The sequence below is a fragment of the Schistocerca nitens genome, chromosome 9 (genome assembly GCF_023898315.1).
Source record: "Schistocerca nitens isolate TAMUIC-IGC-003100 chromosome 9, iqSchNite1.1, whole genome shotgun sequence".
In the NCBI taxonomy this organism is placed as follows: Eukaryota; Metazoa; Arthropoda; class Insecta; order Orthoptera; family Acrididae; genus Schistocerca; species Schistocerca nitens.
In genome coordinates, this window is record NC_064622.1 from 328,054,227 (window position 1) to 328,080,277 (window position 26,051).

Here is a 26,051-nt window from a genome sequence, read left to right on the forward strand (position 1 = left end):
AAGATTAGTATTTCTATTCCAGAATGAGATTTGTCACTCTGCAGCAGAATGTGTGCTGATATGAAACTTCCTGGCAGATTAAAACTGCGTGCCAGACCGAGACTCGAACTCAGGACCTTTGCCTTTCTTAAGACTCATCTCCTACCTTCCAAACTTCACAGTAGCTCTCCTGCATACCTTGCAGAACTAGCACTCCTGGAAGAAAGGATATTGTAGAGACATGGCTTAGCCATGGCCTGGGAGATGTTTCCAGAATGAGATTTTCACTCTGCAGCAGAATGTGTGCTGATATGAATCTTCCTGGCAGATCAAAACTGTGTGCCAGACCAAGACACGAACTCAGGGTCTTTGCCTTTCTTAAACCATTTGAAATATTTCTCCTTGATTTTCCTATTTTAGTAATAAGTGTTGATAGGTAAAACAATTCATTATTCAATCTGTACAAATTACTAGGCTCACTGTTCAAAGTACTTGGTACTGGTGCAATTAAAGCTGTGAGGACGGGTCGTGAGTTGTGCTTGGGTAGCTCAGTTGGTAGAGCACTTGCCTGCAAAAGGCAAAGGTCCCGAGTTTGAGTCTAGGTCCGGCACACAGTTTTAATCTGCCAGGAAGTTTCAATATTTCTATTATTTATCCCAGTCCCATAAATGGCACAAAATGCATATACTATATTTATAGATTTATTTATTCCTATCCAAGGATGAGAACTGTAAGTTGTTATTACAGAGCCTTCTGTAGTGATGAGGAGGAAGGGAGAGGGTGGGCTGAACGAGGATGGGAATTTTCAGGGCAAGATAGATAAGTTCATCCCAGTGTAGATCAGGTAGGTGAGGTAAGACTGCGATGGCCATGCATGAACAGGTGCTGAGGTATTGCTGAGCAACTGGGTGTGCCTACTGCTGGTCATCATTTGTGTTTGGGGATTATGGGTGTGGTGGCCTGTAGTTAGCTGCATTACTGCCAAAAGGCTGGGACACATCCAGCACAGAGCCAGGCAGATTTGATTGAGCAAGGGCAGTGGTTAGCTTAGCCATCTTGTTGCTCATATGCACTGTTATTAGTGCTAAATTGGGTAGTGTGTCTTGTGGTGAGGTTGTGGAGATTGCTCTGTGGGCTGCACTTAAGAGTGGCTAGGTGATTTACTACCGTGGTGGCAAAAAAGAGTCAGTGAAGACAGTGAGAATATCTTGACCAAGGAACAGCTGCAGTTGGTGGGGGATCAAGAGAGTTGAACATCCAGTGTGCTATTACAGGACTTTCATCGATGTTATTCGGGTCTTGCATAGTGAGTGCAACATGGAGTGCCACAGGTAAACTGGGTAATTGGCAAATATTGTTCCCTGCATGACTCGGTTCACTCCTACGTGTAACCTTGATCCAACCCCACTGCCTCTGAATCGCCCCTGGTAACATTACAGAATTTTTTAATCTCGAACCTTGCTTCACCTGCACTCCTCAAATCCCTTATCATGGAAGCTAACCTTACATCTGCAGAAAGAACTGCAATCCACCACCTAAAAACTGATCCTGACATTATAATCCTACTTACTGACAAAGGCTCCACCATTGTGGTTTCAAAGAGAAATAATTTCATTATAGTTTCCAAAAATTATAAAGAAAACTCTGTATTTTAAAATGATTCACATCTGACTTTGCTTTTTAATAATGCTGTTGCTTGATTTATTACTTTTAAATCTTGGAAAATATGAACAATTATACTGATATCAAAAGAGGATTGACAGTAATATTTAATACTTTTTAATATAATAAACACCAACCACGAATTAGTGAACCACTGTTTTCTTTTATATTTAACAAAATTAGTACACTCATTGGTGTGGTACCATTTCTACTCCTATTTGATGCCACCACTTTTCACGGCACCCACCATTTTTTCTCTACATGTGTTGCCACCTATCTATCATCAAAGCTCTTCTGTTATGTTATTATCCAATATTCTACCAATCATATTCAAACACCATGTGTAAACTGAGAATCAAAATTCACTCCCTTTAATATCTTCTCATGTGTTGACAAAGGTATATGCAATCTTAATTGTTGAATTTTCCAAGTCTCTGATTCATGATCAGGACAAGTGACAGACTCTGTGATTATCTCTGTTAGGCAGCTCAGCTGTTGCCACACCTGGCTGGGGCAGTGTGTGATATGTGTAACATGAAAATTACTCCCAGTATTAATACATGTTTATAAGCTGCAAGTTTAGCATTTTCATAATATTCTCAAAAAAGATTTTGTCAGCAGCTGAACATTCTAATGCACAGATATGTTATAATGAGGCCCACTGAGGTCATAGCCAATTTGATGATTTGATAATGTGATCTCTTCAAGTCGGCTTGCAACATAGTATCCCTGCAGATTCTTTCATTTCTGCCGATCTTAAGCTTCCAATTGCCAGTTCCATCCAACTGTCTTTCTTAAGTGTCTGTCCCATCTGTCCACTAGTGTTCCCCTTGGTCTCTTTTGGTAATTTAGGCTCCAATCTAGAACTTGTTTTGGCCAGCTGCCATCTTTTCTTTGAGCCACATGACCAGCCCATTGCCATTTAAAGTTATTCACTATCACCATTATGTCAGTGATCTCTGTTGTCTGCCTGATATCAACTGCTTCCTTTCTGTCTTTCTTTATGTAGCCCAACATTGATGTTTTCATTCCTCTTTGGGTTACTATTTGTTTTCTCACTTACAGCCATAAGCTATTACTGGCAATAAAGTCAAAATTTGTTTTCCTCAGCTCAGCTGAAATCTTTGACTAAAAAACAAATTTGTATAGTGAATACACATCTGGTTTCTGGGTTTACTCTTTTGTCTGTGTTTTATATACTCCATTTCACCACCCTAGACAGTAATCATTTTAACTGACTTATCAATATCTTATTGTTGTTACTATTTATTACCACTGACTTACTCATTAGAAAACTTATCTTAGGTTACACAAAAAAGGTGGTTTTGTTGCTGCTACCAATTAAACATTTCTCTTCAGGAATTTGTATTCCTGGTAAATTTTTCCAAAAAAACTTTTTTTTTGGGAAATAACTAACAAAAAAGAAGAGTGTCACTATGATGGAGGACACAACCACCATGCAAAAAGGGGAGTAAGAAAGGAAACAAAACTCTGCCAAAGTGACGCCATCCCAGAAGTCCAACATAACCTCCAGTCCATGCTGAAATCCTTAGGCCCTTCCCAGAACCTCTCCTTTGAATCCATCTCCCTGCTCACTCCAACAAGAGCCTGCACACCCACCTTCTACATGCTCCCCAAAATCCACAAACTAACAATCCTGGGCACTCCATTGTGGCTGGTTACAGTGCCCCCACCAAGAGAAACTCAGCCCTTGATGACCAAAATCTGCAACCAATTGTCTAAAACCTAGCCTCCCACATTAAAGATGCACCGGCTCTCTACCACCCCCTCACCCTTACCTCCTGGGACCCTACTCATCACTGGAGATCCAACCTTCTTATATACCAACATCCATCATGCCTCCTCTCCCAACACTCTGCACATTCCCAACCCACTACTTCATGCCTCACACATCTAACCAATTACATCCTAACCCATAACTACATCACCTTTGAAGTGGAGGTATATAAACAAATTCGAGGCACAGCCATGGGCACCTGCATGGCATCCTCCTGTGCCAACCTCTTCATGGGTCACCTAGTGGAAACATTCCTAGTTTCCCAAATCTCCAAATTCCTGGTATGGCTCAGGTTTATTGATGACATCTTTATAATATCAACCCAACCCCAGGACACCTTATCCTCATTCCTTCAGTCTCAACACCTCTCCCATCTACTTCACCTGGTCCTCCTTCATCCATTGTGCCATCTTCCTGGATGTCATTCGCCTCCTCTCAGATGACCTCATCAAACCCACCAGTCACTAACAGTACCTGCACTTTGACAGCTGCCAACCTTTCTGCACCAAAAAATCCCTCCCATACAGCCTGACCACCCATGGAAGATGCATCTGCAGTGATAAGAACTCCCGTGCCCATTGTACTGAAGGCCTCACAAAGGCCTTTGCAGACAGGCAATACCCTCAGACCTAATACACAAACATATCTCCTGTGCCATATCCCCACACACACCTGATTCTTACATCCATCCCAAGAACCAACAACAAAGAAGTGCCCCCCTTGTCACCCTATATCACCCAAGACTGTAATGACTGAACCATGTCCTTCATTAAGGCTTTGATTATCATCATGCATTGAAATGAGAGACATGCTACCCAAGATACTTCCACCCCATCCAACAGTGATGTTCTGCCACCCACCCAACCTCCACAACATCCTAGTCCATCCCCATGCCACTTTCACCCCCAATACCCTGCCACTAGGATCATAACCTTGTGGAATACTGAAGTGCAAGACATGCCCAATCCACCCACCCAGCACCTCCTACACTAGACCTGTTGTCACAGGCTTATCCTACCCCATCAGAGGCCAGGTCATCTGTGAAAGCAGCCATGTTATATACCAGCTTTGCTGCAACCACCGCACAGCGTGTTACATTGGTATGGCAACCAACCAGATGTCAACCAGAATGAATGGCCACCATCAAACTGTTGCCAAAAACAAGGTGGACCAGCCAGTGGCACAACATGCAGCAGAGCATAACATGCAAGATTTCAGTGGCTGCTTCACATCCCATTCCATCTGATTCCTCCCTACCACCATCAACTTTTCTGAGCTGCGCAAATGGGAGCTATCCCTACAGCACATCCTTCGCTCCTGTAACCTCCCTGACGTAAACGTAAGGTGTGTGTGTGTGTGTGTTGCGCGCGCACGCGTGTGTGTGTGTTTGTTAGTGTGTGTGTGTGTGTGTGTGTGTGTGTGTGTGTGTGTGTGTGTGTGTGTGTGTGTGTGTAATCTGCAAAATTGCGTTCTCAGCCATCTGCCACATGCCCACTCTACCTGCACTCCTATCTAGCCCAAGGATGGCTCCCCTCTCTCCCACAAGTGGTAAGAAGCTCCCCCACCCCCCCACCCCACCCCGCTCCCTGCCTCCCGCTTCTCCCTGTCCCTCACCTCATACCACCTTGTATCACCACCTCACCCCAGTCCACTAACTGTGGGCCAGGAAAGAGCTGGCAGTTTAATGAGCACAATGTAGGCTCAAATGGCTCTAAGCACTATGGGACTTAACATCTGAGGTCATCAGCCCCTAGACTTAGAACTACTTAAACCTAACTAACCTAAGGACATCACGCACATTCACTCCCGAGGCAGGATTCGAACCTGCGACCATAGCAGCAGCGTGGTTCCAGACTTTGTGTGTCTGTCGACAACACCGCGCTTTTGCCTTTTGATGAGTCATCTCTTTATTCATAAATTATTATTGGTTTTACTCATTATTCCTGTGTTTTACTGCCCTCTTTTTCAAGCATCAATTCACAACAGATTTTGGTTGAGTGAGGGCTAGTCTTTTCCTGTATGAGAACCTACTGTCCTAATGTTAGGTTCTTGAGCCTGGTCCCTGCCTAAGAATGTGCATTGTTTTTCGAAGATGAGTACACAAGTGTCCTTTCCACTGAAAAGCTATTTGGATACAAATAGTGCTCATTGTTAGTGTTAAAGTCCTGATTCCTATTACGTCCTGGGTTACGCATCCTATTGTTGTTGTTGTTGTTGTTGTTGTGGTCTTCAGTCCTGAGACTGGTTTGATGCAGCTCTCCATGCTACTCTATCCTGTGCAAGCTTCTTCATCTCCCAGTACTTACTGCAACCTACATCCTTCTGAATCTGCTTAGTGTATTCATCTCTTGGTCTCCCTCTACGATTTTTACCCTCCACGCTGCCCTCCAATGCTAAATTTGTGATTCCTTGATGCCTCAGAACATGTCCTACCAACCGATCCCTTCTTCTAGTTAAGTTGTGCCACAAACTTCTCTTCTCCCCAATCCTATTCAATACCTCCTCATTAGTTACGTGATCTACCCACCTTATCTTCAGCATTCTTCTGTAGCACCACATTTCAAAAGCTTCTATTCTCTTCTTGTCCAAACTAGTTATCATCCATGTTTCACTTCCATACATGGCTACACTCCATACAAATACTTTCAGAAACGACTTCCTGACACTTAAATCTATACTCGATGTTAACAAATTTCTCTTCTTCAGAAACGCTTTCCTTGCCATTGCCAGTCTACATTTTATATCCTCTCTACTTCGACCGTCATCAGTTATTTTGCTCCCCAAATAACAAAACACATATACTACTTTAAGTGTCTCATTTGCTAATCTAATTCCCTCAGCATCGCCAGACTTAATTCGACTACATTCCATTATTCTTGTTTTACTTTTGTTGATGTTCATTTTATATCCTCCCTTCAAGACACTGTCCATTCCGTTCAACTGCTCTTCCAAGTCCTTTGCTGTCTCTGACAGAATTACAATGTCATCGGCGAACCTTAAAGTTTTTATTTCTTCTCCATGGATTTTAATACCTACTCCGAATTTTTCTTTTGTTTCCTTTACTGCTTGCTCAATATACAGATTGAATAACATCGGGGAGAGGCTACAACCCTGTCTCACTCCTTTCCCAACCACTGCTTCCCTTTCATGCTATTATTATTCTGATTTATAGCTTTGCAATATTTTGTTTCACTTTTACGTCGGAACTGGCAAGGATGACAGTTCCCGTTGGTATTGTAAGTTCTAAGTTTTTGTCTTGGGTATAGTCTCCTTGTTCTTTATTTGATGTGTCCAGTCCCTCTGTAAATGACTAACGCATACATATTTTCCCATTCATAATCCTGTGGTGACCCAAATGGTCTATTATTAAGACAAAAAAGTGTGGAATGTCTTTTCTTTGTCTGATAAATTCACTTTCTTTCCATTTCCTGCATTGTCTTTGTGTAATTCACTTGCTTGAAGTGTGTATTTTTGTGTATTAAATGCATATAATCAATAGTTTAGTAAAATGTTTAATGTTAACACTATTCTTATTAAAATGTGCATCATTGTTCCCACAAGTGGTGACATCTACAAACAGCATGGCAGATGACAAACATGTAAAAAGTAAGCACCTCTTCAGGACAGTTGTTGTCTGCATCAGAGGAAACTGTTACTGTTCCACAGTCAGTGTTGAATTTCAGGCAAGTGCCATGCATTTCGCATACTATGCAGCTCACAGATAATTCCCTAACAACCTGTGTCATGTCTACACTGGAGGGAATATTTGTCACACCACTATACATGCCTCATCAACCATATCTATGCTTCTGTCCCCTGGAACTTTCTTTTGAAGCCTACAACATCTCAGATGACAATCTGCAATTCACCTTGACAGTCAGAGAATTGTAATCTCAAACCTTATTGTTGTCTGACATGCATTACATGCTACAAGTGAACAAATACACAAATCTCAAGCACAAGGTACTTTATTAAGTCAGTAAACCAACACAACATTGAATTCAACAAGTTTTGACAAGTGAAGTTATTGGCAACATATCACCTTTTGCATTCTGGCATCATCTTCGATCCCTGGTGACTGAAGCTGAAATGCCTGACACAATGCTAAAACTGTTGTGGTTTAAGCAGTTGCCTTTTGCAGTGAAAACTGGCGTAGTTTCATGCAGCACCACCATTTTGGACTCGTAGCTTCTTATTGCTAACCAAACACTTAACATACTGTTATGTAATAATCCTAGCAGGGCCCAACAAACTGGACATGGCAACTTGAGTTTAGTCACAGTGGATCCTACTAGAGTGTAGAAGCTTCTACTAACAGAACGTGTTACTTCTACAGTGCCACTTCAGTGCTCTCGAGTGACAACACTGACAAGGTCTGACAGCTCCCAAACAGGACAGTGATTGGACTAGTCACAACCTACCACTCTGATGTAAAGTGCCTACACAGCACTGAAAATTTCATCATCATATGGCCCACCATTTGCTGTGAACTGTCAGTCACCGAAAGGTGAATCTCATCTTTGTATCCGAAATGAGACTATGTTTGTTACATCTGACAGACATTCTGCTGTTCACAACTTAGCTACATCACACTGTTTGTATGTTCAGAACACCTGTATGCAGGAAAGTATTTAATTGACACAGGATCAGATGTTAGATCCTACTGACGACAATGTTCAAAGACTCCTCTTTAGTTGCATTTTGGCTCACAGCCACAAACAACTCTTGAATACCTACTTTTGGACAATGCATTGAGGCAGTAATGAGTTTGGGTGTCACACAAAAGTGCAGTGGATCTTCCTGATTGCAGATGTCATGGAGCCTATTATTGGCGCAGGCTTTCTATTTTGTGTGTTCCTTTGTGGATGTCAAATCACTGTCATTAAATGAACTTCTTACAATTGTGGACAAAAATGTGTTGTGCATATGCATAATGACTACACTGCTATACTGATGTGTCTCGGGTTCAAGTAAGTAAGTTCCAGAGTGGTGTTATTCTTACAATGACCTTGGATGATGTGAGACAGCAGTCCAAGTCATTGTCCAGTATATGACAGGACACTACCCACCACATTATTACTTCACCTGTACTGCTGGTTGCCTCCAAGACCCAATGGTTGGCTCTGCAATGTACACTGCAACGAAGGAAGGAAGAAATTTGAAAAATTACTGGTTGCAAGGATTATTCAACATCAGGTAACTCATGAGCATTCTCCATCCATTTAGTAAAGAAGAAAGATGGTCCTGGTATGTTCATGGGGACTGTTGTGCCTCCTATCCCATTCTACATCTCCAGAATTTAACAGCCGCTCTAGCTAGTGATCTGCTGTTCAGCATGACTGATTTTCAAAAAGGAGGCCACCAGATTCCAGTCACATCAGCGGATATATAATAGAAAGCAATAATCATGTCCTTCGGCTTCTTCAAATATACCAGAATACCATTTGGCCTGAAGAATGTGGGTCCAACATTTGAGTGATTTGTTGATGAAATCCCATGTGGTCTGCCCTTCTGCTTCACTTATCTCAATGATTTGTTGATCTTTTCTGCCTCTGGTGCAGAACCCAACAAACATCTGCAAATTATTTTTGACAGAATTTCTTGTTATGGACTATAAATCTGCAAAGACAAATGTGTGCTTTGACAAAAAGAAGTGGAGCTTTTGGGACATTGGGTTAGCCCCTCAGACATTTAGCCTTTACAAACTGAGGCTGATTTGGTTCAGTTGCTCCTAGCACACCCCCCTAGCACTTCTGCACTGCTAGCTGTTGTTATTGATGCCAGCCAGATTATGATTTGAGCACCTCTCTCCCAAATAAATGCAGTTTCCACAGGTACTGACATCACACAAATGGTCATGGCACGAAAAACTGATGCAGAGGTACCGTAGTTTATCAAAATATCAAATGCAGGATTGTGTCTCCAGAAGTTATCAATGGCCAACTTCCTTGTGTGGTGTGAGGTTTCCCAAAACAGATGGCTGTTTGTCACATGATGTTCCACTGTTTTTGGAAACAGAATTTTAGTGCCAACCATGGACTTGTGCATTCTGAAGCTAATACTATTATACAAATGGTGACAGACAGATTTGTGTGACTGGGTGTGCAGCATGATTGTTGGCTATGGATTGAAATTTGTTTGCCTTGACAATAAGCTAAAGTGGGAAGTCATGTCCACAACCCAACTGCTACATTCAAGAACCCTACACAATGTTTATATCATGTATATATTGACCTTGTAGAGTTGGCCATTCATGTGCAATTGATAGTGTAGGTATAACAACAAAACAAACAATTAAAATAATGATAGTGTGGATAGTGTGATTTGGGTGCCCCATGGTGCGACAACAGATAAGGACCATCAATTTGAGTCAACCTTGTTTTTTGAACTGGCAGTTGTGTGGTTTTATACATCATTGTTCGACCAGCTACCACTGACCAGCAACAGAGTTGTGGAACATTGGCACCGGGCCTCCCTGTAGAATTTACATGTTGCATTCAATCCAGCCCTTGGTACTTCAGCAGCAGAATTTGTGCACAGCAAGAATGTCAAGCTTTCATTGGAATTTTTCCATCAGCAATGAGACTTCCCTCTTCCAGATCCACCCTTCTTAATCCTGTTACATCAAAAACTGCATTTCCAATTTCTGTCCATCCTCTGTGTCCTGCCATGTGGACCCTCCCATTTTTATCCATCATCCAATTTAAGACCTGTCTATGTGCAGTCATAATACTACACACAAACTTCTTCAGATCCCTTTACAAGCATCTTATACTGGTCCATACTGAGTTTTGGATCATAGTAGCCACACAATGCTGATGATCTTAACCAACAATAAACCCATCAATATTTCTGCTGAGCATGTAAGGGTGGAAGGGTGGCCTGCCTGCTCGAGATGGTCAGTGTTGCTGGCCACCCTCTGTGTTGTAACCTGATGCCTACATTTTTGGAGTGCTTCCCGTTTTCATTCTGGAAGTTGAGGGCAGTGTGGATATTGGCATGATAGGGCCACCTATATCTAAAGAGGAATTCAACAGTGCCTTGAATGATCAAATTAATGGCAAACTGACAGGCAAAGATAACATCCCAGCAGAAATACTGAAGGAAATTGGAGAATCAACAAAAGAGTACTTACATAAACTTATTAAATAGTACTGTGAAGATGGAAAAGAACCACCTACAGATTTGCTTAACAGCAAAACAGTAATAATCCCAAGAAAAGGAAATGTTCTGGACTGTGAGAACTATAGAACTATCTCCTTACTATCCTACACTTCCAAAATAATGTTAAACAATAAAAAATTGAATAAAAAAGAAAATTGAGGAAAACCTAGGAGAAGACCAATTTGGTTTCAGATCCGGAAAAGGAACTACAGAAGCAATACTAGCTCTGAGAATGGTATTAGAAAGATGAATTGGATTTAATAGGAGAACCTACTTGACCTTTATAGATTTACAAAAATCATTTGACATGGTTAATTGGAAATTGTTATTTCGAACAATGAAAGAAAGAAATCTTGATTCGAGGGACAGAAAATTAATCTGGAACCTGTAAAAAAGTCAGGAAGCAGAGGTAGAAGTGAATGATGTGAAAAAGAAAGCAAAAATAAGGAGGGGAGTAAGGCAAGAATGCCTATTATCACCATATTTGTTCAACTTATTTATTGAAAAAAACACTGAAAAATTGAAAAGAATAACCAAAGGAATTAAAATTAATGGGGAATGAATACGCTGTATCCGTTTTGCAGATGATATAGTAGTACTTGCTGACTAAATAAGAAGAAAACAAAAACTATGGTAGTAGGGAAGACAAAAGAAAATGGTAAAGTTAATATTAAACTAGAAGATGATGCTCTAGAGCAGGTTGAGAACTTCTGTTATTTGGGGAGCACAATCACTGATGACAATAAATGTATCACAGTTATAAAGAGAAGAATAGCCTTGGCAAAGCAAGCTTTCCAAAATAAATGGAATTTACTAACAGACAATCATATTAGCCTAGAAAGTAGGGAAAAGTTTGCCAGAACTTTTGTCTGGAGTGTCTTAACATACAGATGTGAAGTATGGACTCTGGGAAAGGCAGAGAAAAAGAGACTGGAAGCAGTGGAAATGTGGATATGGACAAGAATGACAAAAACAAGCTGGGTAGATAGAAAAAGTAATGAAAAGATCTTAAGAGAAGTGAATGAGAATAGAACTCTGCTAAATTATATAGGAAGAAGAAAATCAAAAATGATAGGGCACATAATGAGACACACCCAGTTCCTAAAGAATGTATTTGAAGGAAAAGTTTTAGGGAAAAACCAAGAGGTAGGCCAAGAGCAACATATTTTAATAACATTAAAGAAGATATGGGGATAAAACCATATGAAGAATTGAAGAGGATGACAATGGAGAGAGGGACGTGGCTAAATTGACAAGGCATTGCCTTTAGTTTATGATGATGATTCCATTTTCAACACTGTCTTTGTATAATTCATTTTTGTGTGTGACATGTATATCATCAATAGTTCAATAAAGTGTTTAGTGTTAACACTGTTCTTATTTAATTGTGGATTGAAGTTCCCACAATATACATCTCAGGTCTTACATGCTAGGGCCATTTATGAATTAATACTTCTATTAAATGACTTTTCTCTATTGGATTGTCTAAATATTTGGATCTTGTTAAATTTTGTTCAGTATATTTCATACAGCTACCCTAACTATTTTTGTAATATCAAAGGTCAAGTACTACATTTTCCTGTGTGATTGATGACCAACATTTCTTTTTTAATTTTTCTTTGAAGTTACTCCAGGTCATAAATTCCTCAGACTGTGCCCTTCCCTAATCAGCTGCATTTCCTCCTAAATAACTGCAGACAAAACCAGTCTTCTTCTAATCATTGCAACATTTGGGCAGTGACCTAGAAAATAGCCTTAAGAAATTTGTTGGATGTGCATCCACTTCTGGTTTAAACTTGCTCTAAAACATTTAGTTTGACTGTAGTGCCTGACACTTGTTTATGTACTTCAGTAAATTCCTGCTCAGCGAAATTTTTAATCTTTTTGGAATTCTCTCTTCACATCTCTAAATTGTTTGTTAAATTCATTCCTCACCAAGTCACACTGCTTAGTAATTTCAGGATGTAGCTCTCCTGTTAAAGTTGAAATTGCAGATTGTAATTTTATTTTATTGTATTTTATTAATATTTCTTGGCCTGAATAAATAATACACCCCTTTAATTTCCAAGCCCAGTTATCTATTTTCTCAGTACTTTGTGATTCTGCCTTTAAGTTGGCATTACTTTAACCTGTCTTCTCATTAGTTGTATCTAGGTTAGCTCTTAACAATGCACCTTGCATATCTATTTTCATATTCAGTTCAGCACCTTGAGGCTTTTTGTCAGTATTTAACTTCTTTAGATCTCCTACTTGTTCACTAAAGTTTCCCAAAATTTCTTTGAGATGCACATCCATTTTTTCTAGTCAGCACTGGCATATAATTAAAATGACAATAAGTTTTACAATAACTTTTTCCCCAATTGTTAATTGTAACAATGTGGCTAATTTTGTAAAAAAATTCTTAGAAGCACCATTTGGCTTCTGTACAGCTTACCAAACTTAGTTGAAGAACTCATCACATGGAGATGAGACGATGAGGTGGGCAGCTGCAGTCAGTGAGACCAGATTGTTATAGATTCATGTGCAACTGTTGTTGGTACTACTATTTGATGCATTGATGCCAAGGACATAATGAATACCGTTGTCAATATTGGTAATGTAGGCCATCAGTCTTCCATATCTGCAACATATGTTTGTCCAGTAAACTTAATCAGTATTTGTCAGTGAAATTATTTCCTTTTTAATGTTTGTCTTTCCACAAGTGGGTTTAGGTGTGCACTTAGCATTCTGTTGTTTTCTAAGATGTCACTGATAACAACAGTAACTTCCATGCAAGCCTTCAGCTAAAATTTTAGATTCTTGTTGAATAACTCACTTTTTCCAGTCATTGTTGACATTCTTCATGAGTTTGATTCAGTCCCAGTATTTATTGTTCCAGATCCTATCACCAGAGTAACAGAATGCTGTGTTACCCACTTTGAGAATGATGAGTTTTCCAAGTTTTGGTATTCAGCTGAGCAAAAATTGTGAAATATTGCTTAGCTCACTGCAGTTGTTGACCATTGCTGTGTAGAATTTTCAGACTTCTTCTCTTCTGCAGCCCAGAATGTTGGTAGAAATAAAATGCCTTATCACAAGATTAATGTAACTAAATACAATGAGTTCTGTCTGAGTAACTTTCCATATATTCTTCAAAACATAATAGCAAACTCTTCTGAACAAGACTTTCTCAACATAGGAACATCACATATACTACTATTCTAGATCTGAATTATTACACACATCATGAACTTTGTAGCTTGATGTAACAGAAGAGAATGAATAAATTTACAGTCTTTGCTGCTTTATGCATCATTCCCAGAATTGTTACTCTGTGTGCGTTTATGCTGGGCTTGCCATGCTGCACCAGCCTCAGGCAATGATGCCTGGACTGTGGACAAACTCCCACTGCAATCAGCGCCCTACCTTGAAGACATGTGGTGCTCCTCAATGTACTTGACACATGCAAAAATATGGACCACAACTGCACACTGCACAACTGTAGTGCACTCCTAAATATTAAATCATTATGCTTGTAGTCTGTGAGCATCATTTGTTGGCCAAATAGACAAAGGGTTAGATGTAACTAACTCTTCCAGAGTGATATGTAATACCACGTTCCCCATTCTGAGGTAAATTTTATATCTCAGACAGGACCTGTTAGTGAGACCCTCTGATTCCTGCTTTAAAAGTAAGCTCCATCCATGCTAGAGGAAAGCTGTTAATGATGTAACACTTTTGTTCTCCATGTATAATTTTGTGATCCACACAAATACTATGGCAAGCCCACGGAATATACCAACGGGATAACTTTTCTTGTTTATCGCTGCTAATTTAGCATATTTGTGAGGGTTTGTATTGCTTTCTCTGTGGAGAATTCTTTATGAAACCAAAAACAGACAGACAGTGAACAAGTTCTGCTCAATGAAATCAATTGATATTCTATCATAAGCCACTTTCGCAAGCACTTTTGTAGGTCTGTAATAAAAGGTGATTTTCTGCATAGATGGGCTTTACTTCAGTATCTCTAAGTCTGTCAGGAAACATCTCCACAGTCATTGATTGATTACAAAGATTGAACAATTGTTGGTAAGTCTCTATGTGAGCTATAATCTCTTCAATTTTACCTTCATGTTCTTTTCGTGAGATACACTTAGGAGGAAGCAATATGCTGGTTGATTCTTTTTAGGAACATATTCTCTCAGAATTTTAACAGTAGTCCATACCATGATACACAACATCTGTCATGTAGAATTTGATTCTGGGTTGGGTGATCGTCTCTGTGATGCTTTTACACCTGTTAAACAAGCACTTTGCTCTTCCTCAAATTTTCTTTATTTACTCTGTCAATTTTATCTGGTAAGGGTCTCACACTAACAAGCAGATCCAAAATACTGGTTGAGGTAGTATTTTGTAAGTTACCTGCTTCATGGATGGACTACACTTCTTGAGGGTTCTTCCAATTAATGTTAGCCTTGTATCTACCTGTCTTACAATTAGTTATATGTAGTTCCTCTGTAAGAGAGTTCTTGCTACTACTTCCAGATATTTAATGAATGTGACTGCCTCCATGACTGTTTGGCAATTGTGTAATCATTTAACGAAAGGTATTCTTCCTTACTTATGCACAGTACATTACAGTCGTCTGTGTTGAGAGTAAGCATCCCTGCACCAAGCATTGGTTCTCTGGAGTTCTTCCTGCATTTAATTACCATTTTCTAGCACAGGGACATGTTTATATACAACAGCATCATCCACGAATGGCCTCTTGGTGCTTTCAATATTTATATGTATTGTAAACAATAATGATGCTATAACAATGGCTTGTCATCTGCTCAAAGTTTCTTTTATGTCTGGTGACGACTTTCCAGTAACAATAACATGCTATTCCCTACAAACACTTCAATACAATCACAAATTTTGTATGTTTGTATTTTATTCATTAGCCAACAGTTTGACTGTATCAAACTCATTTATGAAGGCAATGAACGTAACATCAATGTGGGTTCATATTTTATTCATTAGCCAACAGTTTGACAGTATCAAACACATTTAGAGGGTCAGTGAACATAGCATTAATGTGGGTTCTTGTATATGCTACTTTTTGGGTCTCATGAATGAAGAGAGTTGAGTTGAGTTTCACAAAATTTTTGTTTACAGAATCCATGTTCAGTCCTACAGCAGAAATGTGTTGTCTATAGGATGGTCACAATACATGAGCATAAAATTCATTCAAAAATACACACATCAAAAAAAGTTTTGCATCACCCCAGTTCCCAGAACTCCTGAAAATAAACGTTGACTGTGGATATTGTATCACAGACACAGTCCCTTTGACTGTTCACAGATGTCGCTAAACCTGCCCAAAGATGTAAACAACCATGCATGAGCAGCACCTGTTAGATAGAGGGGGTCCGACAGCCGATCAGTTCCAGTCATTCCACCAGGAAGGAGGCACACGGCTTGTGTTACCTGTAGTTCAACCATGCCTAGATGGTTTGATCATGTCCACATTGTTACTTTGTGCCAGGAAGGGTTCTCAGCAAGGGAAGTGTCCAGGCATCTCAGAGTGAACCAAGGTGATGTTGTTCGGACATGGAGGAGATACAGAGAGACAGGAACTGTCGATAACATGCTTCGCTCAGGCCGCCCAAAGGTTACTACTGCAGTGGATGACCACAACCTATAGATTATGGCTGGGAGTAACCCTGACAGCAATGCCACCATGTTGAATAATGCTTTTCGTGCAGCCACAGAACGTCATATTATGACTCAAACTGAACTTTACTCCTGACGTTCATGGTGACGTCCATCTTTGCAACTATGACACCATCCAGCGCAGTACAGATGGGCCCAACAACATGCCAAATCGACTGCTTAGTATTGGCATCACGTTCTCTTCGCCGATGAGTGTCACTTATGCCTTCAACCAGACAATCATCGGAGATATGTTTGGAGGCAACTCGGTCAGGCTGAATGCCTTAGACACACTGTCCAGCGAGTGCAGCAAGGTGGAGGTTCCCTGCTGTTTTGGTGTGGCATTATGTGGGGCCAACGTACACCGCTGGTGGTCATGGAAGGTGCCATAATGGCTGTACAATACATGAATGCCTGCTCCGACCAACAGTGCAACCATATCAACAGCATATTTGTGAGGTATTCATCTTCATGGATGAGAATTCGCACCTCCATCGTGCACATCTTCTGAATGACTCCCTTCAGAATAACGACATTGCTCGACTAGAGTAGCCAGCATGTTCTCCAGACATGAACCCTGTCGAACATGTGTGGAATAGATTTAAAAGGGCTGTTTATGGACGACATGACCCACCAACCACTCTGAGGGATCTACGCTGAATCGCCATTGAGGAGTGGGACAATGTGGAGCAACAGTGCCTTGATGAACCTGTGGATAGTATGCCATGATGAATACAGGCATGCATCAATGGAAGAGGACATTCTAGTGGGTATTAAAGGTACCGGTGTGTACAGAAATCTAGACCAAACCTCAGTGTCTCGCTGTATAGTGGTACAACATGAAATGTGTGGTTTTCATGAGCAATAAAAAGGGCGGAAATGATGTTTATGTTGATCTCTATTCCAATTTTCTGTACAGGTTCTGGAACTCTTGGAACCGAGGTGATGCAAAACTTTTTTTGGTGTTTGTAGACTGATGTCAGTGATATGAGCATCTGTTTGATGATCCTTCTTGAAAACAGGAATGAGCTACACATTTTCCAATCACTTGGAACAATTTGCTCCTCCAGCAGCCTAAGGTAGATTGCTGCTGGAAGAAGAGCAAGTTCATTCATAAACTTTATGTAGAACCATATAGGTATCCCATCAGGGCTGGTTTCACTTTCTCTGTCAAGAAATTTTAGTTTATATTCTATCAAAAGGTTAACTTATTTCAGTATTTGCCATTTTGGTGTTTACGCAAAGATTGAAAGGAGGAACCACAGCATGATCTTCCTCAGTGAAACTATGCTGAAAGATGAATTTCAGCATCACTATGGGCACTTACTGTTGGCGTAGGTGATATTGACCCCTTTCCTAACTCAACATAGGATTAAAAAAACTTGTTAGGTTTTCTGGCTGATCAATAGATAGAATTTTACCTGAATACTTCTCGCATGGCTATGCTAATTTTGGCTTCATGCAGTTTTCGTTTGTCAATAACGCTTTGGCTACATTTAAATCTGCAGTGAAGTTTACTTTGCTTTTAGAGCAGCTTTCAAGTATGGCTGTCAAACCATTGTAGTTCTTCCCCATCCTCACAACTTTAATCAGCACATAACTGTCTAAGGCATATTGTACAGTACTCTGGAAGTTTGTCCATTTATACTCAGTGTTAAACAGTGGAAAATATGGGATGGAATAATGCCAATACCGTAGGACCCATTGTTACTCACCACATAGATGAGGCAGTAAGAAACAGATAGGCACATTTGAAGTAATTGTAAAAGGAAACTTAGCTATGCACGTGTTTTGCCAGACACAGAGAAACACACGGAGACAAATTCTCTCTCTCTCTCTCTCTCTCTCTCTCTCTCTCTCTCTCTCTCTCACACACACACACACACACACACACACACTATTGACAACTGTCCTGTGCAGGCCTTGAAGCCAGACTGGAGGTGGGCAGCAATCTTGGATAGGGCTTGTAGTAAAGAAAGGACTATACAAGATGCTCTGGCTAGAGACAGAAGATGTATGGGACTGGAGCGGCACCAGGAAAGGAAACAGAAGCAGAGGGGACAGATATTATTGAAGGCTGAGACCAGGGTTTACAGGAATGATGGATATGTAATAAGGAAAGTTAGCACTGCACAGTCCAGAAACGCTGGTATTGGCTGGAAGAATCCAGATCACACAGGCTCTTAAGCAGATGACATGAAGCACCCCCTGCAGGTCCAAGAGTTAGAATAGGCCCACAGTATTCCTGCATGTCATAAGAAGTGACTAAAAGGAGTCTCCCACTTTTCAGCCCTATAAGTTCTGGTCCCATTTTATGGTTTGACGTCTCACTTTACAAATTCTACAGAAGTGCAGGCCAATTGGGGAAAGATCACCTTACGTGGTGCAATTAGATTCAATCTCTTAATCTCTTCTTGTCATGGCTTTGCACCTCTACCTGCAATTCAACTATTTGGATGAGGACACTTTCCGGGGTACATTACTTTCTTCTGTTGTCTCCTGTCCTCTTGCACCCTTATGACAATATTGGATTTCTTAGCACCCAACATCCAGCACTGTAGCCAGTCCATTGTGGTGGGGCCGTCGATGTACCCATTTGGTGGTAGCCCCTTGACAATACAGGAATTTCTCTGCTCATGCCTGAGCTGTGAACTCCCCATGTATCCCAAGGAGTAGATGCCTATCTTCTTGGGGTATTGGGACTCCTGGCAATGGCCATCATGTCAGGTGGCCTTTGTTGTGGCTGGGTTTCTCCCGTGGGAAGAACCCTGGATTGGTGTGGGAGGTATCATGATGGATGACCCGCAATGAAGGACACCAAGTCATCTTTTGCTGCTGGGGACTGAATGGCCCCAGCAGTCTCCAAAAAAGGAAAGTTGACTTTCTTTCTGAGAGATATGACCCCAAATCGTTCCCCTCCCTAACCACACCACTCGAGGAACATAAAGGTATGGATAAGAGAAGGCTTTATTCTCCAAGGTATTTCATCTGCAGCAGAATGGACGGGGATTCCTTTTTGGCTACAAAGCATCAGTTCTGTGTCAAACACCTGGATGACAAATTTGGGGAAGTGGCTGCACTGTCAAAAATGAGAAATGTGGCAGTTGTCATACTGACAGCAACCCCTGCCCAGTCCTGGGAGTTACTCACCTGTGACCACCTGGCTGATATTCCCCTTTCTATCACTCCCCATAAAAGCCTCAACATGCTACAGGGGATTATTTTCCACCGTGACCTACTGTTGCAATCTGATGACAAGCTCCATGCCAATTTAGAACAGTGGAGTATTCATTTCATCAATAGGTGACCCAAAGACAACAGGGTTGCTACCGGTGACTTCATCTTGGCATTTTAGGGTGATTCATTTCTTGAAAAGGTCAAGGTGATGATTTACCACAATGATGTCAAACCTTACATCCCTCCCCCTATGTGATGCTTTAAGTGCTGGAAATATGGGCACATGTCTTCCTGCTGCAATTTCAGCGCCACATGTTGAGACCACAAACGTCCACTGCATCCAAATTCTCCATGTGTGTCTCCTCCCACTTGTGTCATCTGTGGACAGCACCATGTTCCCCGCTTGCCAGACTGCGCAGCACTCCAAAAGGAGTGGAAAATTATGGAGTACAAGACCCGGACCAACTGATTTACCAAGAGGCTAAACAAAAATTTGAACAATTGCGCCCTATCCTGTTGACATCCACATATGCTGCAACTACGTCAACTTACCCTCTCAAGTGCTGGTAGTTCCACACTCTCTTCCAAATGAAGTGGGCCCTCTGGGCTGCTCAAATACATCGTCCCCCTTGCTGGTAGGGGTCACATCTTCTTCTGTTGCTCCCAAAGCAGCTACTTCAGGAGCATCCCCCCCCCCCCCCCCCCACCAAATGCTGGGGTCATCAATCCCATCCCCCCAGCTCCTCCCCTCACTCCTCTCATGAGGAAGGTGTCCCATGGGACTCTCCCTTCCAAGGTCTCCACTAATGCCACAACAGAAGCTCGCCAGTGGCTAAAGGAGCCACAAGCTGCTGGATGAAGAACTTCACGGTCTTCCTCCATGTCTGAAACTACTATGGATAAGTCCTCCCAGCAATCCCCTAAAGAGGAGTGAGAGGGCAAGCAAACCAAGAAGAAGTCTGCTAAGAAACATGACTCTCCGGTGACCCCAACACCATCACTCCCTACTGTTTCTGCTTCTGAGGACGAGGTGGAGAGTGTAGTACCCCCCAAGGACCTGGATCTGACTGATGCCTCACCCGCAATGGCAATGGATGCAAATACTCAATCAGTGGCAGCAGGTGATGCTGATGCATAAACTGCTTCCGTGGTCACTATATGCCTTCCCACATTCCAGAAAGTGTCATCATTCAGTGGAACTGTGCGTTTTATTCCCACCTGGCTGAGTTATGACAACTCATTAAGTGTTACACCTGCTTTTCTGCATTGTCCTTCAGAAAACCTGGTTTCCCACAATGCGGACCCCCACTCTCCGTGGCTATCGAGGTTACTGCTGAAACCATACTGTCTGTGACAGACCATCAGGTTGAATTCGTATCTTTGCCCTTAGCTTTATCTGTAGCAAACCTGTGCCCCTTCAAACACCTTTAGAAGCTGTGGCTGTTAGGGTGAGGACAACGCAGGAAGTTACCATCTGTAATGTCTACCTTCCTCCAGACGGTGGTGCACCACCCCATGTATTGGCTGCACTCATTTTGCAACTCCCCCCACCTTTTCTTCTTCTGGGTGATTTTAACACCAATAACCCTTTGTGGGGTGGAACCAAGATACTGGCCGTGGTAAAGATGTCGAGAACCTACTAACTCAACTTGACCTTTGCCTCCTAAATACAGGTGTCCCCACACATTTCACTATGGCACATGGCACATGCTGAGCCATTGATTTCTCAGTTTGCAGTCCTGGCCTTCTCCTGTCCATCCACCAGAGAGCTCATGACAACTTGTGTGGTAGTGACCTTACCCCAGCATCCCTCATCTTGACGATTGCCCAGATGGACTCTTCTCAAGGCTGAGTAGGACACTTTCACCTCCACTAACATCGTTGAATCTCCGTTGGATGCCACCATCAATGAGGTGATCTACACCATCACTACTACTATTATTGCCACAGCTGAATGAGCAATCCCTTGTTACTCTGGTTGCCCCTGATAGAAGTCAGTGCCTTGGTGGTTGCCGGAAATCGCTGCAGCCATTATAAACCATAAGCGAGCTCTCCAATGTCATAAGTGCCACACATCTCTGGAGAACCTCACTGCCTTCAAACAGCTCCATGTCCAGGTCTGCTTTCTCATCCAACAATGGAAGCAGGAGTGTTGGGAATGCTACATCTCCATCACTGGAACACGAACCTCCCCTTCCCAAGTTTGGACCAAGCTCCGATGACTTTACAGCTATCAGACCCCTGCAGGTGTACCTGGAATATCCACAAATAGAGCTGTCTCCGCCAATCCAGACATAATTGCAGAATGTCTTGCCAAGCATTATGCTTGCACCTCTGCAGCTGAGAATTACCACCCTGCCTTTCATCTCCTCAAACAGTGCGTGGAACGACATCACCTCCCTTTTGCTCCACACCACCCTGAGCCATATAATGCTCCCTTCAGTGTGCGGGAATTTCTCAGTGCCCTTGCCAACTATTATGACACATCCCTCCCCAACCGCATCCATTGGCAAATTCTGAAACATCTGTCAGTGGATTTCCAGTGCCACCTCCTTGCCATCTTCAACAACATCTGGAGTAATGGTGAGTTCCCGTCGCAATGGTGGGAAAGTATCATCATCCCAGTGCTATCATCCTATCAGCCTCACCAACGTTCTGTGTAGGCTGCTCGAATGTATGGTGAGCCAGAGGTTGTGTTGGCTCCTTGAGTCTCGGGGCCTTCTGGCTCCATACCAGGGCAGTTTTCACCAAGGATGCTCCACCATCGACAATTCGGTGCACCTGGAGCCTGCCATTCGGTTGGCCTTTTCCCAGCACCAGCACCTTATTGCCATTTATTTCGACCTGACAAAGGCCTACAATACCACTTGTCAATGCCACAACCTCGCAACTCGGCATGAATGGGGTCTCCAGGGCCTGCTCCCAATTTTTATACAAAACTTTTCATCACTCCACACTTTCAGAGTTTGAGTTGGTGCTTCGCACAGTGCGCCCCATATATAAGAGAATGGGGTCCCACAGAGCTCTGTCCTGAGTGTTCCACTCTTTTTAATTTCCATCAATGGTCTTGCATAAGCAGTAGGGTTGTCAGTATCTCCTCTCCTATATGTTGATGATTTTTGTATTTCCTTCTTCTCCTCTTCTATTGTTGTGGCTCAGTGCTGGCTGCAGGGAGCTATACAGAAGGTGCAGTTGTGGACCCTCACTCAACAGCTTTCAGTTTTCAGCTGCCAATTCTTGCTTCATACACTTCCGTCATTGTTGTACTGTCCATCCCCATCCAGAACTTTACCTCGATGACCAACTACTAGATGTAGTGGAGACTTACCGCTTTTTGGGACTGATATTCAGTGCTCACTTAACTTGGCTTCTCCATCTTTGTCAGCTTAAGGACAAGTGCTGGCAGCATTTTAATATTAATCGATGCCTGAGCCACACCAACTGGGTGCTGATTGTCATACATTGCTGCAGCTATACGAAGCACTTGTACAGTCTCTTATTGGCTATGGGAGCCTGGTGTATGATTCAACATTGATCTCCGCACTGCGTCTGCTGGACCCTATCCTCCACTGTGGAGTTCGGCTTGTGACAGGAGCCTTCCGAATGAGCCCTGTGAACAGCCTCCTTGTGGAAGCTGGTGTTCCTCCATTGCAGCTCCAGCAGCAACTGCTGCTTGCAAACTATACTAACCACATTCATAGTTTACCTTGCCACCCAAATTACCATCTCCTTTTCTCTAACACGGAAGATGCATCTCATACAAGGCAGCTTGGAACTGGGAATCCCCTCACCGTCCATGTCCGGTCGCTTCTTAATGAACTCAAAACTTACCCCCTATCACCTTTTCTGTGGGTCCACTTACGCGCTCCTCCATGGTCCTTACCTCAGCCGCAGCTTCGGATGGAGCTATTGCCCTCCACCGGCAATTTCTCTCTCTTCTCACCGAGTTTGAGGGTTCAGAAATAGTCTATACAGATGAATTAATGGTCAACAGTCTTGTTGGCTTTGCTAATATTGGCCATATTGAACAATGCTCCTTGCCGGACGGGTGCAATGCACTGCAGAGTTGGTAGCCAGCTATTGCGCCCTTGAGCATATCTGCTCCTGCACTGGTGAGTCCTTCATCATCTGTAGTGACTTATCTAGGAGTCTTTTTATGGACATTCAGTGACCTTCATTTGGACCCCAGGACATGCCGGGATGCCTGGCAATGAACTTGCTAATAGCTTGGCCAAACAGGCTACTGGTAAACCAACTCTGGAGATTGGCCTGCAGGAGACTGATCTCCAGTCGGTCTCCCACTGCAAGTTTTTCACAATCTGGGATACTGAATGGCGTAGTCTCAGTATCCCAAACAAACTCCATGTTATCAAGGAGATAATGAATGTGTGGTGGTCATCCATGCGAGCCACGCACAGGGGCTCTGTTGTCATTTACTGGTTCTGCATCACCCATACTTGGCTAACACGTGGTCACCTCGTCCATAGTGAGGAGCCACCTCAGTGCCACTGTGGCTCCAATATCTGTCATCTACCTCTTGTTGAACTTCCCAATTTTAGTCACTCTGCGATGGATTTTTAACTTTTCCAGCTTCTCTCCCTGGCCTCCATCCTCCTTCCCATTTACTTCTTCAGCATTCTTGCTTTGCATTTTGTTTGCCTTGTGGTTCGTCTTTTCCCCGTATGTGTTCTTCTCACCTTGTCTTTTATGCTGGCAATTTAAGTATGTTGCAGAGTGGCTGGCTCATCCTTTTTTTTTCCTTGTGATCAGCCAGCCCAAGGCATCTGCTATATGAATGTAATACCTTTCCTTTTAGTGTATGTTTACCCCTTTGGTTCACTTCTTTCTTTTTCTCTTTTGGTGTGGTTCCCTATTAGTTTTACCCCCTTTACTTCCCCCAACTCCTTTGGTTTTAATTGTTCTACCTTGAGACTTGTTTGTTTGTGGAAAAAGGTACTGCTGACCCTGTAGTTTGGTCTCTTTGTACCCCAGTCTAACCAACCAAAGTGAAGCACATTTTGTTGGATAGCATGCTTGGAAATTTGATGATCCAGCTATTTCTTGGCCACTGTTTGGTGGTGGCCATTCATGTGGGCAGACAGACAGAAAAACATTTGTAAGACTAAAAAAAAATGTGAATGCATAGGTGAAATAAAACTATACAGTTGAAAATCCAAAAACTTTTGTAGCATTTTCATTTCAAAGAGTACAGTCCATTTCCTCTCACTTCCTCTATTTTGATTATAGCATGCATCTTTCTGGAACTGTGGAAGAGGCGGCAGGCTGAATTGGCCTGGCTCTGGGATCTTTCTGAGAATGAAGAAGACTTCAACCTACGACCAGAATTTGAAGGTTCTGTCAAGACAAAAAAGTTTAATGTTGTTACTGGTAGGGAAGAACCACATCTCACATTCTGGAACAAATCCGTGCGTCTTTTCACCTCTGCATCTGCTGTTGCATTTATGGTCAGTGAAAGGTAGCTTTCTTCAATAACTATCATTTAATATTTACTCTGATTTTTGAGAAAACTGCAGCATAGTAAGGGAACTGCTTGAAAGAGTACAAACTGGAGGTGTGTGTAGAAAGATGACTGATTAAGATTCCAGGGAAATGACATAGGAGCAATCTCTATTGTGATATTGGAAGCAGAAAAGTTACAAATCAAAGTGAAAGCAAATACCAATATTCATTATAGACATAAAAGCATGTGAGTGAGTATCCAAGTGTAGACACAAAAGCATGTGAGTGAATATTCAAGTGACAGAATGATTGGTGTTTAGGTTACTGTTATTGTCATAGTGTGATATTTTGACTTGCTCATGGCATACTATTATGACAGTGTTTGTGTGTGTAGAGTCAGAGGATAGAAAAGAGTTGAATGCAGTGGGACAGGAGGGGGGGGGGACAAGTGGTCTTCACAAACAAAATGTGTGTCCTCTCCCACCACACAGACAGATTTACTAATTTAGTATCAGTTTGGAGAAAGTCAGAACATGTGGTAGATATTGATTACCAGCAAGTGTACTTAGAGGTATTTACTACGAATATTTTTTTTAAAAAAATGTTGGGGCAATGCTTCTCCTTGTAACTAAAAATGTTGGATGGGTCTGGATTCTAAAAGCTTCCAGTAGCACTGTAAACGTTTCCCAGAAAAGTGAAAAACTACATAAAATGTGAATGTACAATGTATTTGTGTGTATCCAAACATTACTTACCTAACAGCAAAATAATAGTATAAATCTCACACAAATTATCCTCTATGAATTAAGCGTACTGTAGGAAGTAGATACATATTATAAACTGGTAGCATCAGTATGTTTGGTAATAAACAAAATTTTTCAATAGTTTTTATTTCTATTTTGTAAGACTTTGTGCCATATTTCCTGCATTCCTCGCTGTCCATGAAAGCAGTATGAGGTACCCCTCTCCTTCCCTTCCTCCATGTCCATTTCCTCAGTGCACTCTAGGTAGTGGTGCATGCAATGTGATTTCTGCACAGTCTGACTACCATCATGTTTTTACAGCTACAGTTGACTGTGTCATAGCACTGTAATTGACATAGACCTGTCTGGGTAAACAAATCACTGCAATCTAT

General features: G+C 41.9%; 1 protein-coding gene across 2 annotated transcripts in view; it reads left to right on the forward strand.

Annotated features, from left to right (window-relative positions):
- The window catches only part of LOC126203809 (anoctamin-5-like), a 288,957-nt gene that overhangs the window by 138,110 nt on the left and 124,796 nt on the right, over positions 1 to 26,051 (forward strand). For both annotated transcript variants that reach the window (XM_049938177.1, XM_049938176.1), the window contains exon 9: positions 24,704 to 24,921. In XM_049938177.1, the coding sequence (XP_049794134.1) occupies positions 24,704 to 24,921 (218 nt within the window). The remainder of the gene's footprint in view (positions 1 to 24,703; positions 24,922 to 26,051) is intronic.